General features: G+C 39.8%; 1 protein-coding gene across 5 annotated transcripts in view; it reads left to right on the top strand.

Moving 5' to 3' along the window:
* Nucleotides 1-543: 543 nt before the first annotated feature.
* The window catches only part of LOC122063209 (tobamovirus multiplication protein 1-like), a 71,218-nt gene continuing 50,757 nt past the window's right edge, over nucleotides 544-21,004 (top strand). For 2 of the 5 annotated variants that reach the window (XM_042626926.1, XM_042626925.1), the window contains exons 1-2: nucleotides 623-829; nucleotides 2,000-2,050. In XM_042626926.1, the coding sequence (XP_042482860.1) occupies nucleotides 707-829; nucleotides 2,000-2,050 (174 nt within the window). In that variant the 5' untranslated portion in view covers nucleotides 623-706. The other 3 variants (XM_042626923.1, XM_042626922.1, XM_042626924.1) reach the window with 3 other exon arrangements.

A 21,004-nucleotide genomic window follows, 5' to 3' on the forward strand; every position in this document is an offset into this window, starting at 1 on the left:
GTCCTTCTTAAGCATGTAGATTTTCTTGGGGAATATTCGTTAAGATCTTGTTTGGAGACAGTTTAATTTGGATTGCCACTCTCAATAATTTAAATACTTGATTTTTTTAGAAGGGTTTTGTATACATTCATGCATACAGCATTGGATGGAAATGAGGGGGTGTATCATGCACCATGTTAAATTGAACATCCACCCTTTAAACCGCCCCCACACCCCAACCGCCCCACCCTCACCCAAGCCCAAACCACAACCCCACCCCTCCCCCCCTCTCCCCCCCCCCAAAAAAAAAAAAAAAAGAAAAATCAATCCGGAAAGAAAAAATGATTTGTTAAATTGAACCAAATCCAACCCTTTTCTCAAGTACAGCTGTAGAGTAGAGGTGGATAAATTTTTTCAGCACCCGAAAAAAAAAATAATAATAAAATAACACGTACTGACTTTCAACCTTGAGTCTTTGACCCCTAAGTTTTTACTCAAATCACTAAAATGCCCCTACTATATGCAGAAAATTTTCCACTAGGAAACACCCTTGTCGGCATCCTCAAAGGCCCCAAAGTCGGGCAGCCGGATCTGCTAGTGATACTTCATCCACAGGAGAAGCGAAGGTAATTTCCAAACACTCCTTTTTCGAGCCAAAAACCTTTTCTCAACTCTCACCCTCTGCAGTCGCAAACAGAGACAGAGAGAGAGAGAGCTCTCTGTTCAGATGGTTTGGTGGGAGATGTTGTTAGAAATGGAGAGAGGTCGTTGCTTTCCAACGTTGTTAACGTCTGTCCATATAGGTCTTGGCTGTGTCGATTGTGCTATCGCTGCTCTTGCATTCTTTCAGGCCAGTTTTTTATTTTTGAATTTCGAACTTCTCCTTTTGGTTTCTTTTCGGTGGGATCGTATTTTGTTCGCTTTGGCCAATGTGATTATCAACTTCATTTTCTGGATTAAATTTTGTTTCTTTTATGTCTAATCAACTGAATAATCAGATTGTTTTTATTAGAATTCGGTATGTGAAATGAGTTTCTGAGGCTTTGAATCCGACAATGGTGTGCATTTTTTGGTGTAGGGATCATTTTTTGCGTTTCAATATGAAGTCTTTGATTATGGTCTGTGGTTATGTAGAAAGTTGTGGTTTGATGATTGATTGGGATGCCTGAGTGACTTGTGGGGTAGGCTGATTGGTTAAACTTGTGCTTGTTGGGTTTCTTGGCAAAGATACGGTGTCAGTGATTAATGTTTTGTAAGCATTAAAAATTCTGATATTTTGGAAATAAACTTAGTATATGATTCAGTTTCTGTTCATTTTTTTCCCCGTTATTTTTTTTTTGGGGGGGGGGGGTTTGGGTGGAGAGAAGGATCCACATGTTGAGTTGCAGGTTTGTACACTTTGTGAGTGTACCTCAACAACCTTGTTCACTCTATTACCAAGGTTTCTCTATTGATTAATTTTTCTGTTGGAAAATGTTTTACAAACCTTTCACTATATCACAAAGTTTGGAGTCATCCTGAGGCAGTACTGTTGTGACAACGACTATATGTAATACTATTGAACTTTTTACTGTACCAATGGGGTACCGTTTGAAACTACCAGCTCCATGGTTAAAATATCATTATGTGGGAAGCACACAAAAGATTTAGAGTTTAGTTATTACTGATTAAATTAAATGTCCTAAAGACCAGAGAACATGTCAATGTTATGCTTGATTTGCATTGGATTTAAAAATCTAAATATTTTCAGTTATCTATGGATTATCTATGGATGTCTTCTGGTGTTTGCTTGCTGTGATATTATTATATCCAGTCTGAGCTGCTGCTTCTTCCACTGCTATTGCTTCTGCAGTGATTTTGTGGACTTCTGCAGTGACCATTTTCTTTTCATCTCAAACTCAGAATTTAATTGAATTTGTGAAAGCTAATGCATGATCCTCCTCATGTTGAGATATGTTGACCATGAAACATGTTACATGTTACCAGACACTCCATTAATGATGTTAAATTTGTTTAACAGTTGATCAGGATTCACATTCGGAATCATCAACTAGGCTGGACACGCCAGAAGGTAAGCGATATGTTTCTTGGCTTTCCTTGACTTTTTGGTCACTTTATTTTTATTTTACTGAGTAAGAACTGATATCTATTTTTCCATATATTGTTCACTACATTGTAATTTTTTCTTTTTGATAAGAAACAACAAATTCAAGGATATAATGAGTACCATGACCAGACAAACAGTGTAATAAACTCCAAACAAACAGCATAACAAAAACTCCAAATGATCAATAAAAAAGATACAGAAATAGATGAAACAAACTCCGGCAGAGGTATAGAGGAATTTCTGTACTCAGATGAAGCCTAGAAGCACTGTGCCTGGCCAAAGAAACTACTAAATTGTTCGCAGATTTCAGCATCCTGTTGAACAAGCAGCTCACATGCGATGCAAGGGATCTGCTATCCCTACTGACATGGATAAAGTGGTAAACATCCAAGGCTTCTCTGTAGAAGACCCTATCCATACAATGATAGTTGCCAGATCTCCTTCTCCTATTATGTTGTTGTATCCCTTTCTCACTACGAACTCCAACCCCATTTGAGCAGTCATTACTATTAAAATTAATGTTTGCAATTATTATTATTGACCAAAATTGTCATGGTAATGCCAGAAGGATTGCCACATAAGGCATGGGAGTTATTATCAGTAGTCTTATATACCATGGAAAATTTGTGAGGCATGGTTATTTGATTGGGATGACAGGACAGCTATTTCTGAGATTTGCACTCACTCTCTTATGTGAAGTGAGGCTGAATATTGAACCAAAAGAAATAAAGATTAGATGGAACAAGGGACTGGTGGTAGAGTTACTGTTTATGTTTTATTTATTTCCTAATGGTTGAGTTTTTCCAGGGTTAGTTTATGCATGCTTCACAAGGTTTTGGTTATGAAATGTATGAGTTTGAAGTTGATTTGGTTTTAATTTTACCATGATCTTGAAGAAATAGACACCGACTTTAGGAACCCTTTTCCACATGCCTGCTATCACTGCCATGTGGAAGCTATATGCCCATATTTAGACGTCTTTTCCCATCAACCAGTCATGTGTTAACTTGCAGACTGAATCAAAGCTCTAATGTCTCCATGTGTCATTAATTGTTTGAATAGCAGGGATTGCTTAAAAAAAGGGGAAGAACTTTATATCCGTCCAATCCTTAGAATTCCAAATCATCTTGTCCACATTGGCAGAAAATAGAGGGTGTGTTACGATCCCATATCAGCTTATGGGGGCTAATCCTACATCGGTTTCCTATGGGAATTGATGTGGGTTGATATGGTGTTGGGTCCCCTCACCTTGTAAGCCGGTTTATGGGGTTGAGTTATTTTAGGACCGTAACAGTGATATCAGAGCAGCTGATCCTCGGTCCAACCCGCGCTTGGAAGGGGCGACCTGGTTCTAGAGTGGAAGCCTCTAGGAAAGGCCTACCTGCCGCCAGGAAGAAACCTTGGAGCAGAGTGAAAGCCGCTTAGAAAGGGCTACCTGATTCGGAGTGGGCCACCGTGGACGTCGGTTTCGGAAGCATGGTGGTATGTTACAATCCCATATCAGCTTATGGGGGCTGATCCCGCATCGTTTTCCTATGGGAATTGATGTGGGTTTATATGATCTTGGGTCCCCTCACCTTGTAAGCCAGTTTATGAGGTTGAGTTCTTCTAGGACCGTAACAGGATATGTCAGAAAGGGTTCCCACAATGGACATGTAGGATCCTTTTCTGTAAACTGGTTGATTCTTTTTCTCCCTATACAGTGGAGGGGGGGGGGAAAGATGGATCACATCCTAGTGTAGCACTGAAGCTGGGCCGTGGCCCAGTTAAGTTCCTATAGCTTGCTACCGTTGCTGGATAGCCAAAAAGAAAAAAGAAGAAGAAAACTAACCTAGTTTCTTGAAAGAATCTGAAACATTGAACTAAAACTGCTCCAGCCAGTAATTCTCTCTGGACTTGTAGATAAGGAGGTCCACACTTATTCAGTCCAACCAAGATATAGCCAAGGGAATTCTGGCTGAACTATTTTCATAAACATGTGGCTTCTGTTTGTACTTTTAGAATCAGGCCAGTGAGTTGTGAATTGTGAATTGTGATTTGGGTGGCGAACGGAAATGGAGAAAGGTTTTTAGTAAATTTGGATCTAATGTCTGGTAGATTAAACTAATTGGATAGTAGACTTCAAACTGAAGGTGAAATATGTGGTTTTAGGTATTAAAAGCACAATTAAGTCAGGAAATGGGGTTAATCAGGGTAGGGTTTGAAATGGTTCAATTGGCAAAGGTGTATGGCGGAGGAGACCCTAAACTAGTTCTAGAGCTGTTAGGTATTTTTATTTCTGTTGAAGTTGTTTTATGGTTCAGATAAGGTTTCTATATTTGGGCAGCAACAGTAGACTGGTAACGATGGGTTCTGGTTGGTTATTACTTATTAGGTTAGTTTGTTAGGATTTCATTTTGGAAGCTACGGTGGAACAACCAATCGGAGGTTGGATATTAAGTGGAGAATTTGCAGAAACTAAAAGAGGAACACCCTCACGACGACACCCCACCACACCCCCCACCCCCCAAAAAAAAAAAAAAAAAAAAAAAAAAAGATAAAGAAACTAATAGGACAAATTCTACTAACAGTTTGCTCTAGAAATCCTTGAAGAATTTGATGAGACATTATGGAGCATGCCATCCCAAGCATGAGGTAAAGAAAAGTCCATGTAGAGAGTAAGTTAGTGGGGACTCCAGTGCACTTCATATATTATTTTTATGACTCAGGTGAGTTTCTTATAATGTTAGGTGGGTAACAGAGCAGAATAATTAACATAACCCTTATACGGGAGGGAAATTGAATATGGCGTAAACCGATAGCACATGGGCCATCACAAAGCCATCATCCCATATTTGGAATTATTTCATGTTCTAGGTGGGTCGAAACAAGACATATCTTTGCTTGTCTTGTCCATCATACCCAATTCACTTAAGCTCCCTTTTAGTGACTTCAGAGAATAGCGGTACAGAACCGATAGGGCATGGGCCATCACAAAGCCATCATCCCATATTTGGAATTATTTCATGTTCTAGGTGGGTTGAAACAAGACATATCTTTGCTTGTCTTGTCCATCACGCCCAATTCACTTAAGCTCCCTTTTAGTGACTTCAGAGCATAGTGGTACAGAACAACAATAATATGGAAGAAAGAAGAGGAAGAAGAATATGAATTTCCTAGGAAACGATTCCTTTCAACTAATAGAAGGGTTGTAGTGGTAGTTAATTGAATGCTAATATGAAAGAAACTGATGCTAATAATAAATACGGGACAGAGAATTAGGGAGTACTGAAAGGGAGGACGCAGAAGCAAAGACTATCTAATTGATTGGAGAATAAGAATGCAAAACCTTGGAATCGATTAGAAGAGATGATTCAGAACACTGAAACTAAAAGAGTCCCATAAGTTGACTGGACATACAAAGAATAGTTGGTTGTAGAAGAGAAGAATTGAAGAACACTGGGAATCCACCTAGATGGAAAGGAACTTCATCCTCCAAACCGTGAATCCACATAGCTGTGCTATTGCTGCTGCTTTGCTGAACAAACTCAACTCAACTCAACTCAGCTTGGCTTTATCCCAACTAAATGTGGTCCGGCTACATGGATGATGGATCCTTTTTGTCCAATCAGCTCTATTCAAAGCCTTATTTTGTTATACTTTCTACTAGTCCTATGCTATGCATATCTTTTCTCAACACTTTTCCTAGAGTCATTTGAGGCCTACCCCTTAATGTAGAGCCGAGTCACAAGTGACTTAACCCCAGACAGGATCTCAAAATAATAGATAAACTCAGTCTGAATCTAGGAATGCAATAGGAGATATTTTGTGGAGCATACAAACAGTCCACAGAAAATGGCCTCTTCAGCATGGAGTGGAGGTCCTTGGGTGATCGATTGATAACCAAAAGATCAGCCCCAACTGATCACTGGTGGCTGAGATCGATCAGTCTCATGGTTTGGTGAAAATCCCCAAATCTGGAAAATCGCAGATGCTTAGATGGTTCCTCAAAATCCGCAATAATGTTTAGCAGCAACTTGAACTCTTCGATGGAAAGCTGTGTGTGTAAACCAGCAGCTTTGACAGGGATCGATTGGTCTCAGATGGCAGAGAGATAAAACTCAGAATATGTGAGATAAGGGTATCGTTTGGAGAAGGAGAAGGGGAAAAGGTAGGAATGAGGATAGGGGACTATCTCTCTCCTGGATCTCTCGCCCACTGTTTCTCACCGTTGATTGGCCTCTCACTGTCGCTGCATCTCACAGTTACAGCACAAAGCCATTATTTTCTTTTTCTCAAAATCGTTCCAGGATGAGTACAGCCCTTCTTTATTTACAATAGCAGAAATCAATTACAGCCTAAAACGTCCCATAAGTGGGAGAACTAGAATCTTCTGAATACAATAAGAAAGACAATCCTGAGAAGGAAATTGACTACAAAAATGTCATCTATTACAATTAGAAACTATCCTAAGTGACCTTCTAATACAATAAGAAAGACAATCCTGAGAAGGAAATTCACTAAAAAAAAATTAGAAACTATCCTAAGTGACCTTCTAATTCTAGTTACGCAAAACATAAACTGAATAATCTCAATATAGAAGCAAAGATCAAGGAAAAAATCTTCTAAATCTTCTTTAAATTTATCTCTGTGCAATCTGATCTAGCCCCCAAGATCTTCTACCGCAAAGATGAAATTGCTCCAGCAAACATTCCATGCGACAGCCTGGCTGGGTCCCACAAGAATCTGATAAAATCTTCACTTATTTTCCAAGGCTGCCAATAAATCCTGAAACATCTTCTCCATGTGAGCTGGCCATGGGTCCAATTAAATTGGAAGGAAACCTCTCCCAAAAGTACTGGTTTGATGGAGCTTGCTGAATCCTCTCAATTACCCATTGTTCTACATTAACTCTCCCCATCTTGAAAAGAACCTCATCCACAAGTTTGGTAGAGATATCGAATCAGACTTTGCTGAGCTCAGTCTACCGTTCTTCTGGCTTTGATACAAATAATTAGAGCTAAGTCACAAGTGACTTTAACCCCTGAGAGGTTCTCAAAATAATTGATAAACTCAGTCTTGATCTAGGAATGCAATAGGAAAAATTTTGTAGAGCGTACAAGAGTCAACAGAACAGGGTCTCTTCAGCATCGAGTGGAGGTTCTTGGATGATAGATTGATATCCAAAAGATCAGCCGCAAAATGATCACTTGTGGCTGAGATTGACCAGCCTCAAGATTTGGTGAGAATCCCCAATTCTGGAAAAAATGCAGATGCTTAGATGGTTCCTCAAATTAGCAATAATGTTCAGCAGCAACATGGGCTCTTCGATGGACATTTCAGTGTGTAAACCAGCAGCTTCAACATGGATTCGATTGATCTGAGATGGTGGAGAAATAAAACTCAGAATATATGAGATAAGGGTATCAATTGGAGAAGGAGAAGGGGGGGGGGGAAAGGGATAGGGAATAACGTTCAGCACAACTTGGACCCTTCGTTGGAGATTTCAGTGTGTAAACCAGCCAGCTTCAACATGGATTCAATTGGTCTCAGATGGCAGAGAAATAAAACTCAGAATAAGTGAGATAAGGGTATCGATTGGAGAAGAAGGAGAAGAAGGGGAGAGGGATAAGGAATGGGGATAATGGACTCTCTCTTTCCTGGACCACTCACCCTCTGCATCTCACCATTGCACAGCCTCACTGCTGTTGTAGCTCACAGCTACAGCACAAAGCCATTGTTTTCTTTTTCTCAAAATTGTTCCAGGCTGAATACAGCCCTTCTTTACTTATAATAATGGAAATCAATTACAGCCAAAAACCTCCTATGCGTCGGAGAACTAGAAGCTTCTAAATACAATAGAAAAAGGCAATCTGCTTTCTAAATACCCTCTTGCATGAAGAAGGAAATCCACTACAAAAATCTCATCAATTAAAAATAGAAACTATTCTAAGTTATCTTCTAATTCTAGTTAGAGAAATATAAACTGAATAATCTCAAAATAGAAACAAAGATAAGGAAAAAATCTTTTAAATATCTTTAAAGAGACCACACAATTAGGAAACTGATCTCCTAAAAATCTCCATACAATCTAATCCAGCCCCACAAGATATTCTACTGCAAATATGAAATTGCTCCAGCAAACGTTCCATGCGACAGCCTGGCTGGGTCCCACAAGAATCTGTTAAATTCTTCACTTATTTCCCAAGTAAGGCAGCCAATAAATCTTGAAGTATCTCCTCTATGTGAGCTGGTTATGGGGCCAATTAAATAAGAAAAAAATCTTTCCCAAAAATACTGGTTTGATGGAGCTTGTTGAATGCTCCCAACCACCCATGCTTCTACATCACCCCTGGCTCTTTTAGCTCCTTCATTCTGAATCAAATTACCCCTTTGTGCTGGAGCATTCCAAGGCCTCTGTTGCACATGTCCATATCACCTCAAACGACTTTCTCGCAACTTATCATGTATTGAAGCTATTCCTAAATTAACTCTAATGTGTTCATTCCTTATTTTATCTTTCCTAGTTTTATTACTCGTCCATTTCAACCTCCTTATTTCAGCTACATTAAGTTTCTGGTTGGCCGAACAAAACCTCAATTTAATTTACTGCATAATGTGCTGGAGTACATTTCTATTCATCGACTTTGAAAATGTCTAATGCTAATTCTTATGTACTCTAAGACTGACTTAATCCTAGCAGTGATGCGGATCCGGGTTCCAAAGACTGAAATCGGATCGCTTAGAGCCCACAATAGAGTAGTAACTCAAATAATCAAGAGTAATGCAGGAGTAGATTCAAAAGCTTAATCCCGCTAGCATAACCCCAATTAATACCACTGTAAGAGACCTTAGAACAGCAGCCTCAAAGAACACTCACAAGAGTAGATTAACCCACAAAGCAAACAAGTAATTCAACACCCAAAAACCAGAAAAGATAAAAAAAACAGAGGAGAGAGAAAAAACCCGTGCAGGGTCCAAGAGAGGGTCCTGCGGTTGGCTGGTCTGGGATCAGATGGAGCTGATCTTCTGGTCGATTGTAGGCCCAGGTGTGAGGAATAAAACCCCCAATTATTAACAGATTCTGACGGCTGCTTGCAGAGTTAAAAAGTTCTTGATTTCTGACCTAGGAGAGAGAAAATCAAGAATTGCAGAAAACCAGAAGTGAACAGCTGCAGATGGCCTTCCAACAGAGATCGAGTGGCCCCCTTGGAGAGCTGAATCAGTCCTTAGAAGGTCTTGCAGATCATACCACTGAGTTGGCCAGGAGAGGAGATCGAGTGGTTCCAAGTTTAGCTCTGAATCTTGAAATCAATCCTTGCTGTAAACAGAAACAGAAACCAGAAATTTGATTGCAGAAATTAAGAAAAGAAATAAGAGAATGTGGGGGAGGAGTGGCTGTCTCGGCTAGGGCTTCTCACCCGCAACTATCTTAGTTGTTTTGACATAATGATTGTAATTTTCTTTATTCAAATCTGAAAATTAGGTTTACATAAGCTCCTCTATATATAGAGGGCAGGACCTTCCTAATTACAGTCATACTAAGACTAGGAATAATAAACCTATGTGGAAAACAAATAGAGTCCTAAGACAATTTGGATTGGACATACTGCTTAATAAAATCGATAGGCCCAATGGGCCTCTATTTAAATAAAAAAACAACTACTAAATACCCCCTAGCTGATGGGCCCAATGGGCCCTTATTTATACTTAATAACTTAGCCACTCAAGTGGACTAAGTAGGGGTTCGGCTGGCCTTCTTGGCTGGACCCTTCTTCCTCTCATATATCCTTCCATAATGTGCATCTACATCAAGAAGTGATGGCAGTTCCGTAAATAAACTGAAGTTTCTAATAAAGGATGGCAATTTTGTAATTATAGCAGCAAACCACACAGTTTAATATGAGACAATAGGGCTGGATCTAATCAGGAAATTATTCTCAAAGTGAGGGCCAATTCTATAAGGAGATGTAAAAGAGGCTAAAAGAGAAACTAAACATTAGTAGAGGGCAAGTATGTAATTTCAGAAAGTGATTTATTTGCAAATAAGAAGATTGTTCGTCTTCAACCTTAGGGCATGATAGAACACAAAACCAGCGGCAAGAGGGAAAAGCTTGTGGTGGTGAGAGCTCCTCCCAGGGTTATCGTTTCAGCCCAAAATTCTTGACGAAGCTTGGACACCTTCTGGCCTCATGATTCCGATAGGAAGAATACTCCAAACAGCAAGCAAACATGAGCTGTAGTCTCTGCAACTCAGGTCTGGCGATAGGAGAAGAATCAGTACTGTTGCAGAGCTCGAACTTGCAGCAGGAGCAGTAATAGGGCTTAAGGTTCTAGGTTCAGGTCGCCTTGGGAAGAGCTTCCTTCGCTTCAGATCTCAGGCCAAAAGGAGTGCTTTTGAGAGAGATCGATCAAGTCTTCTGCAACCCAGGGAAGTAACAGCAGCAGGGAAAAGAAAGAATAGAGTATAATATGGAAGGGGAAGGGGATAGAAGAGGCAAGAGAAAGGTTAGAGACAGAGAGAGAATATTAGAAAGGGGAAAGAAGAGAATCACCCACGGCAGCCATGGTTTCCAACCAAAAAAAACTATTCAATCAATTTTCTTATTCAAAATTCTGTCAACAATGGACTACACAATTGTATATGAGGATTCAAAAAGAACCTACCTTCCTAATCTTAAATAAAATTAAACTTGCATCTAAATCTAAAAAAGAAATAAAAATCTCACTCAAATAAGAATACTACCAAACTAAGTTCTAGCTCCAAAAAAAGAAAGAAGGAATCAAATCAAAAGCTATTTTAAGTCCAACGCCCAACTGCATCAATCAGGCCTCAAGAAAACACAGAATTTAGATAAAAATTCTGAATGGAATTCCCAATAGAAGTAGGAATCTTATAGGTAAAGAACAGAAATTAAAGAACAATTGAACATTAGCTGGACTCCTAACTTGACAAACATAAGAGAAGAGACAATAAGTGTCCCATGTGTGGGACCTATTAGCCCTAAAGGCAGGTCTCCCCTACTCATAAATGGATGGGCTATTGAGCTCTTTTCTTAGGTCTTTCTTAGGCCCATGACCTAAATCACTAAGTTCTAAAATGGAAGCAATTAATGAACAAACCATTCTTCAAGGTCGCAAGTCCACTTAAAAATGAAATTTAGGAATTGAAGTGTAAGGACTAAAACTTAAGTAAAACTCAATTTAGTAAAGAGATATGGAACTCTAAAGTAGTATCATGATGGACTTGAATTCTATTGGTTATTTGCCATAATATTTGGAATTGAACACTTTAAGGTTATTAAATAGACATTCAAATGATCTTATTTTCTATCCATACCAAAATTAAGGTGGACTAGTTTTCACCTAAATTTAGTAGTATCAGCTTTGGAAAGGGAAACTTCTATCGTACGCAGGTCACCTGGTTTTCATCCGATCAGTCCTCTAATCTTCTTATATTTACTAGTGATGTAGATTAATTACCAAAATAGGCTTGTGTTATTAGGAATAGGCCTAGGGTTGGGTTTCATATATGTTGGCCTTTGATCCCATTTGTTTTGAGTGTAATAGACCACTTTTATGGGTCTAAAAGGGGGTCTCTAAGATTGAGTACGGGATTACTAGTTAGTTTGCATTTTCATTAGTTTCCTTTTTAGTTGGGCTTGATTTGAGTTATATTTGTTTCCTTCGGAGTCAAGTATTAATTGAGTCAAGTCATTAGTAGTTAGTTTCCTTTTTCAACTAGTTTCTAATTTTAGTTTTTAGTAACTATTGTATTAGGAGAATATTTGGTTTTTTTTTTGAGGAACCTTTTATTTTGTAATTCCCTCCCCATTAACATTATGAATAAAGAAGAGGAGGCTCCTAAAAGCCTAGAACGATTTTGACAAAAACTATTTTGCTGTTGCTGCTGCTGCTGCTTTCTCTGCAAGAGAACTTCTGTGTGTCTGATCACAGTGATGGGTTGGTGTTCGACCCAACGACTCCTTGTGATGTGAAGCCCGGGAGGATCTTCATTATTCAAGTATTCTTTTTCTTTCCAAGCTTCCTCAAGTATCCTATTGATGCTCATCGATCCAGGTATTTATATCTTAAATTTCTGCTGCCCAGAAAACTCTGCAGAACAGAGTATCTGCCCCTGCTGGAAGGACCTGATCTGGTCTTCCGATTGGGACAGATTTTTGTTCGATTATTCCTCCCTATACCAGTGAGGTTCAATCCACATATTGGCTGATTCTGCTTAGCCATTGAAGCGATATTCAAAATCTCCTTTTTTGTCTTCTAGTGGGCTGAAACTGCTATTTCCTGAACCGATATTTCTGTTAGTGTTGCTGCTGATTCCTGGACTGCAGATTGTGTAATTTGTTATTCAAATCTGTTAATGGTTTTATATTATCTCTGGTATAATTCTAAGGGCTGCTGCTATACTATTTGTTCTCTGTGTTACTGTTCTAGAGACCGATAGTAATTCTGGACTGTGTTTCAAGTCTGATTTTCTGCTACCTATTTGGGACTGGTTTGGTTGTTCTCTAGTCTAAAAGTTCCTACAGATTTGGGTCTAGTTGGATGTCCAATCCAGTTCTACATTAAGTGGTATCAGAGCATGGCTGAGAACACCACCCCCACCTTAGCTTCTATTATGGAGTTGATACAGAATATGAGAGCTGAACTAAAGGCTGAACAACAAGCTCTTAGTGAAAAGGTGTTGGCTATGGATACTCAACAACCTGCACATGGTACTCATGTACCACCTAAAGTGGAAGCCCCTATGAACTCAGTTTCTCATTTGGCTAACATGAGACCTAACCTTAATTTGAGAGGACCACAGAGGATTCATGTAGTGCAACCTACTTTTGAAGAATATGTAAGGGGTTACTTTGAGACTGAACGTCCCACATATCAGGGTACTCTGAAGATTCACAGAAAGTCAAGCTCGATCTGAAGGAGTTTGATGGGAGACATGACCCCCAATTGTTCTATAATTGGGTAGCTGCTCTGGATGATTATTTTGATTATTATGACTTGCCTGAGGAATAGAAAATGAAACTAGCTCGTGCCAAGCTAGTTGAGGCTGCCCCGTGATTGGTGGAGAACCTATGAGTATGAACTAGAGGACCGTGGTAGAGAACCTACTACATGGGAAGAGATGAAGCAAGAACTATCTGGTAAGTACTTGCCACATAATTTCAGAGCTCGTATACACGACCAGCTGAACTCTCTTTGTCAGGAAAATATGACTGTGGTGGAGTATATGAATAAGTTTGATGCACTTTATTCTCGCACAGGCATTAGGAAGAATGAGAGGCAATTATTTTCTCGGTTTCGACTGAGATTACGAGGTGAAATTAATAGGGGAATCGGTGTTGCTGAAGTGTATATAATGAGAGATTGCTTTGACTAGGCTCTTCGAGCAGAGGAACTTATGGCTCAACCAAGTAGAAGGTTTGGTTACCAAGCTAGGGAGGTCAAGAAGAATTTTCCAGCCACTAAACCTAACAATTCAACACCCCCAAGAGCCACAACTCCTCTATGTGAAGTGAAGATACCTCTATTCAAACTAAAAGAACTTGAAGTCAAGGTTCACATTGAAGAGATGGTTTTTGAAGCTTCAAAGACAGAAGGTCAAGAGATAGAAGATTCAACTGACGAGTTCTACATTGAAGAGAGCATAGTAGATAAGATTGAAGTCGTGGAAGATGCGATAGTGGTTGAGATCACTCCACAACAAGTCTTTGAGATTCATGATGACAAAGAAGAGCTTGTTCCTCCGACCCTTGATGAGAAGGTTACCAACATTGACGACTCTTTACACACGACATTCACAGTTGGTATTGATTCAGAGGTTGAGCATATAGAGTTTGTTATGCCATCATGGTTCTTTGAAGAGAAAGCTCCACGCCTTGAAGACTACATTCCACAAGTTTACAAGCAACCAAAGTTTTGTTTGGGAATGGTCAAAGCTACTACTGACATGTTTCCCCCTCATCACTGCAAAATTCGAGGACGAATTTTTTCAAGATTGGGAGAGTTGATGCTGATTAATTACGAAAATAGGCTTGTTTTATTAGGAATAAGCCTAGGGTTGGGTTCCATACATGTTGGCCTTTGATCCCATGTGTTTTGAGTGTAATAGACCACTTTTATGGGTGTAAAAGGGGGTTCTAAGATTGAGTATGAGATTACTAGTTAGTTTCCATTTTCATTAGTTTCCTTTTTAGTTGGGCTTGATTTGAGTTATATTTGTTTCCCTAGGAGTCAAGTTATTAATTGAGTCAAGTCATTAGTAGTTAGTTTCCTTTTTCAACTAGTTTCTAATTTCAGTTTTTAGTAACTATTGTATTAGGAGAATATTTGGTTTCCTTTCTGAGGAACCTTCTATTTTATAATTTCCTCCCCATTAACATTATAAATAAAGAAGAGGAGGCTCCTAAAAGCCTAGAACGATTTTGACAAAAACTATTTTGCTGCTGCTGCTGCTGCTGCTGCTGCTGCTGCTGCTTTCTCTGCAAGAGAACTTCTGTGTGTCTGATCACAGTGATGGTTTGGTGTTCGATCCAATGACTCCTTGTGGTGTGAAGCCCGGGAGGATCTTCATTATTCAAGTATTCTTTTTCTTTCCAAGCTTTTTCAAGTATCCTACTGTTGCTCATCGATCCAGGTATTTATATCTTAAATTTCTACTGCCCTAAAAAACTCTGCAAAACAGAGTATCCGCCCCTGCTGGAAGGACCTGATCTGGTTTTCCGATTGGGCCAGATTTTTGTTCGATTGTTCCTCCCTGTACCTGTGAGGTTCGATCCACATATTGGCTGATTCTGCTCAGCCATGAAGCGATATTCAAAATCTCCTTTTTTTGTCTTCTAGTGGACTGAAACTGCTATTTCCTGAAGCCGATATTTCTGTTAGTGTTACTGCTGATTCCTGGACTGCACATTGTGTATTCTGTTATTCAAATCTGTTAATGGTCTTATTTTATCTCTGGTATAATTCTAAGGGCTGCTGCTATAATATTTTTTCTCTGTGTTACTGTTCTAGAGACCGATAGTAATTCTGGACTGTGTTTCAAGTCTGATTTTCTGCTACCTATTTGGGACTGGTTTGGTTGTTCTTTAGTCTAAAAGTTCCTACAGATTTGGGTCTAGTTGGGTGATCAATCTAGTCCTACATTAACTGGTCCGGAGTTTTCCTTCTTCCCAAATTCATTGAATCCCTATTCTGCTCATTCATGTGGAAAGGTATCGATTCTACGAAATTACTCCACCCCATCCGCTGGTCCATTTGCTTTCCCAAGTGGGAAGAAGGCCTTGGCTTGAGAAGAATCAAATGATGTCAACTTTGTTGCCATCATCAAGCTGACATGAAAGTTGGTCTCCAAGCATCCCAATATATGGGTCTCTTGGGTCCACTTTTTCCTCTACTGCAAAGACTCTCTCTGGACTTCCGGCATTAACCCCAATTCCTACTGGGTTTGGCGCAGGATCTCCTTCTGGCTTAACAACTGGCGCTCGACTGGGTTGCTCTCCCTAATTGTGGGCCATAGATCAGTCTATTCCTCTAGTCTCCCTAGATCTTCTTTGGTCTCCTCAATCATCTCCCATGGTTCTTGGTCCCTCTCTCTTGGCATCCCCTCTCTTGCTTCCATCTGGCAGTCTCTTTTCTCCCTTCCCCCATTTCGTCAGAGATGATCGATCATTTGGTCTGCCTCCTCCTCGGGTTGCTTCTCCTCCTCTACTTGGAACCTTGTTCGTTTGACCAATCCAACTGCCCCTGGCTCAAGGTTGTATGGTTTAGAGTCCATCACTCGACATAGTTTCACTGTCTGGAGAGCCCTATCCAACTGCCTTACCGCCCAATCCTTCCTCATCTATTGTCATATGCATGTTCTCAGCCTGCTGTCTTTGCTAGAATGGTCTAGAGGATAGCAACCATCTTTTCTTCGAATGCCCTTTCTCCTCTCGCATTTGGAAGTGTGTCCTTGCCAAATGCTGGCTTGCTTGGAGAAGGCCCCTTCTACTGCAGAGAGAGTGGCTTTGCATTGATATGACTTTTTTTGGAAGATCTATTTGTGTCGTTGCTGGAAAACTCGCCTTTGGGGCTATTATTAACCATATCTAGATGGAACATAACCTTCGTAGATGGACCTCCAACTCTAGATCTTTCGATAAGATTTGGAATGCCATTTACTTTGACGTCTCTTCCAAGCTTGGTTCCCATCCCCATAGATCGGTTATCAATTCCCCAAGGAATATGCTTATTGTTGTCTCCTAGGGCTTATTTCTGTTTATTTCCCACCCACTAGGGTTGTATTCCTTTCCCCCTGCCTTGTGGCATTATATATACCTCCCCTTTTTTACCTTGTTATTACATTTAATTATTCACCAAAAAAGAAAAAAAAAAAAAAAAAAAAAACAGTTTCAACTAAAGACAATTGGTCAAAACTTGGGAGGTATTTTTAAAAGCACCTGGATATGCTACCTTAAAATGTGATTGGTACCTATTCACCTTCTTGATTGACTAGTGTTATAGCCAAAAACTAATGGCTAAGACCCATCCGATCCAACAACTATAGATTAGCCTTGATACGTGGGAACGGCCAAACAACCTAGTAAGACCAACATTTTTGAAGACATCCAATGTGGGAGCCGATTGACAAGTGGCACTAAATAAACCACAATGGCTGAACGGGTAGGCCATCACCTGTAGGCGGCCTCACAAGGGGAAGGGCCCCCTACGAGCCCAAGGGAGTGAGGGACAATCATGCCAGGGGGTAGCCTACTCCGCCTATCGGCCTGAGTGACTAGGTGACCACGTGATGCGGATCCGGATTCCAAAGCTGGAATCAGATCGCTTGAAAGCCCACCCAAATAAGAGAACTCAATAACCAAGGTGCAGTGGCAGTATTGTAATTAAACAGAAGTTATAAAGAGAGTGGCAGAGTTGTAAATGACCACAAGTTCTATGGTATTACTTGATAACTAAAGGAGGACATAACAGGAATTAGATTTATTCAGTATGAATAAATTAGGAAGAGAATAAATATAAGGGCAGCAAGTAGATAATGATAAAAGAAAAGGGCAATGATATGAGAATGGAGAAAAAAAAAAAAAGACTTTTAACACAAGAAGACAGACAAAAATGACAACCATAATTTCAGCAAAGGGAGAAATAAAGGAAGCAAAAGACTAAACAGTGTAAACCAATAAAGTGAGAAGAGAGAGAGGGACACATGATGGAGAGTTATCTTCTTCCTTCAGCCAAGGAGCAGAGGCAGTGAACACCAAAGTGAAAATCAGCTTCAGCCACAGGAATCTCCTTCAACAGCTCAGAAATTCCAGATTTACTGTCGCCTAGACTTGCTAGATCAACCCTAACTAGTATAGTTCACAGATTCAAGCAATACATGGAGTATTGAGTCTGAAACTTGGAACCAGCGATAGTTGCAAGTATGATCTGCAATTCGTTGACCTGCTCACTATGGAAGAGGGCTTTGAAGGAAAGAGCTCAAGGTTTGGTTCGCATATGGCACCCAAACCTTCGATCCAAATCCCAGATGCAGTCGATGGGATTTATTAATTCAGCAACACTTCTCGTAAGCTTGAGATGATCGCCCAGAACAGGGAAAGGGAAGGAAACCAGAATAATAAAAAGGAAGAAGAGAATGAAAAGAGAAAGAAGAGAAGAAACTGGAAAATTTTAGAGGAAGAAGAAGGGGGAATCGGCAGCCCTGGTTTCAAATCCAACAACTCTTAATCACATTTCTATTCTTCAAAATCTAAAACTGAAATTTTAGATTGTATTTTTTTTTTTGATGAATAAATTTTTTTTTAGATTGTATTACATAACTACTTAAAGGAAAACTCAAAGCATCACAATGGTAACTAATTAAAAATGGAAACTAGCCTAGATAGAAACTGAAATAAAAATCCAAGCTAAATAAAATACCACAAACTAATTTCTGAAACTAAAAAGGAAAGTAAATAAAAAATCCCAAATCAAAGAGATCCCTTCCATCGCCCAACTGCATCAGCTCTCCCGGTCTTAAAAGAACTTTACTTCATCGAGTTAGGTCGTGCTCCCAAGATACCCTTGTAAGTTGCTCGCTGATGAGGTGGCACTTATCTTGAAGCAGAAGATGGGAACATAACATCAAGAGGAGGGAGAATAGGCTGATGTGTCACTGGAGTAGGAGTCAGTCGACGACGTGGCATGTCTGATAATGCATGTGGCCTCATTAAGTTCATACAACTCCTTGCTTCACCTTGATGGTGTTCGGTGCGACATCATAGAGAATGCCTACATGTCGCTGCCAAGGTTGCCCTAGAAGAATGTCGCAGTGCGCCAATGGGGTGACCAAACAGGTGACATGGTACTGTAACGGCCAAACTGTAAGTGTACTAGAACAACTGCAGTGGCCTCTTCTCGAGCTGTGGGTCCAAAACCTCACGCGTGAATCTTCTTGAAAAGCTGCTTTTGTGGAAGGTTGTGTGCTTGAACAAATTCAGCAGATATAAAGTTTGCTTCTGCCCCGGTATCAACAACTGTATGTACATCAGTAGGTTCAGAACCGTGTCGAAGAGTACCCTTCTGTCTGAAGAGAGGAGCCTTATCAACTAGTCTGTTTGTAAAGGATGAAAGACTAGCTGAATGAGCTTCTACATCTTCATCACCATAGTCGAACATATCATCTTCCTTGAGGGGATAAGGATATAAAACAGATTCATCCTCACTTTTCTCAATTGGTTGCTTCTCTGCTGCATTCACAGAACGAGTCTTGTTGGGACACTTGTTGGAGTAGTGACCCTTCTCGTCACAACTATGACATCTGATGTACTTCAAGCCATCACTGTTCTTGTTGAACTCTGACCTTTTTTCTTCAACTTTGCGAGCTTCAGGCTTCTTTTCCTCCATACGTGGTGGAGGTCTATATACTGCAGAAGTCTTGAGCATACCCTTCCAATAAATGGACTTCTCTTAAGCGGTCTTGGTTTGAACCGCTGCCACATCAACGGATCTGAAATCAGTGTTAGCCAACTCGAGTCGGATCTTAGTACTTAGCCCACTGATATATTGCATCACCCGTTGTTGGTCTGTAAGTCGACACCTTGAAGACAGTTTGTGGAACTCAAGGGTTTAGGAATCCACATCTTTGTTACCTTGTTGCAAGTTAAACAGTTTATGAAACATTACCTTTTCATAATTAAGCGGAACAAATTTTTTAGTTAGAATATGTTTTATGACCTCCCAATTGGTAATGAGTCCAAGTCTTCTGACAAACCTTGCATGCAGTACATCATCCCACCATGAACATGCATACCCAATAAACTTGGTGAGAATGAGTTCACACTTTTTCTTGTCTGGAAGAGACTTATATGCAAAAATCCTTTCAACTTTGGTAAGCCAGTTAATAAATTCCTCAGGTCCCTTTTCACCACTGAACTCTGGAACCTCAACTTTGATGCTATGATCTCTGTCAGAAAATTGCTGGGTAACATCTTGGGGTATAACAGGATCACGTTGCACTCGGTGAGGTGTATCTTCAATCCGTAGGGCAGTAAACTAAGGAGGTGGTGTAGATGGTCTTTCATCGACTCGTGTTTTAGACTTTTGCATAAAGGCAAGAATCTTAGCGAGGGCACCTTGAGTCTCGTCCATAAACTTATCATATTTTGCCTCATTCTTCTTAACTCTAGCATTAGTTTCCTTTTACTTCTCAAGTACCTCACGATACAACTTGTGCAACTCAACATTGGTGATGTGACCTGTCATGGTTAGAGAGGGCAGGAAATTTGCTCTGATACCACTTGATGCGGATCCGGATTCCAAAGCTGGAATCGGATTGCTTGAAAGCCCACCCAAATAAGAGAACTCAATAACCAAGGTGTAGTGGCAGTATTGTAATTAAACAGAAGTTATAAAGAGAGTGGCAAAGTTGTAAATAACCACAAGTTCTGTGGTATTACTTGATAGCTAAAGGAGAAGGACATAACTGGAATTAGATTTATTCAGTATGAATAAATTTGGAAGAGAAATAAATATGAGGGCAGCAAGTAAATAATGATAAAAGAGAGGGCAATGATATGAGAATGGAGACAAAAAAAAAGACTTTAACACACGAAGACAGACAAAAATGACAAACATAATTGCAGCAAAGGGAGAAATAAAGGAAGAAATAGACTAAACAGTGTAAACCAATAAAGTAAGAAGAGATGGAGGGACACAGGATGGAGAGTTATCTTCTTCCTTCAGCCAAGGAGAAGAGGCGGTGAACACCAAAGAGGAAATCAGCTTCAGCCACAGGAATCTCATTCAACAGCTCAGAAATTCCAGATTTACTATCGCCTAGACTTGCTGGCATAGTTTTTAAGGCGTTGGTAAGGCGATGCCTTAGCAACGCCTTGGTGCTGATGCGGTCTAGAGATGGTAAGGCAGTGCTCTGCCTTGTGTGAAGTGGCGCCTTATGGGGTTTTTTTTTTTTTTTAAACACATTTTAAAATTACTTGATGAAGATTCCAAATATAGATTTTTTATTGGTAGGTGTATGGTTTTGTTAACACTTGAGATGTATGGGATCAGCTTTACTCCATAAAAAATAACCAAAACAAACAAAACAAAAACACGATTCACAAACAGGGTTTGGATTTTGTCAAGGGTTTTAAGAAAAGGCTTTGAGAAGGAATCAAGGAACAAGGAAGAAGGAAGAACCATTGATTTAGGCGACCATTTTGCTCCGACAGCAGTGTGTTTGCTCCGGCAGCGATGAGCTTCATTCTTCTTTGACAGGAGTAGAAATATAGTGGATACCTTTAGGGCTTAGGCACTCATTTTGGCATCATAGAGGTAAGTATAATAAATACTTGTATTTTTTATGTCTTCTTTTCTTTATATTTATAATTTTGTTTCATAAGTATGTATTTATATTATATGTCAATATGTTATGAT

The sequence above is a fragment of the Macadamia integrifolia genome, unplaced genomic scaffold (assembly GCF_013358625.1).
Source record: "Macadamia integrifolia cultivar HAES 741 unplaced genomic scaffold, SCU_Mint_v3 scaffold1250, whole genome shotgun sequence".
NCBI lineage: Eukaryota > Viridiplantae > Streptophyta > Magnoliopsida > Proteales > Proteaceae > Macadamia > Macadamia integrifolia.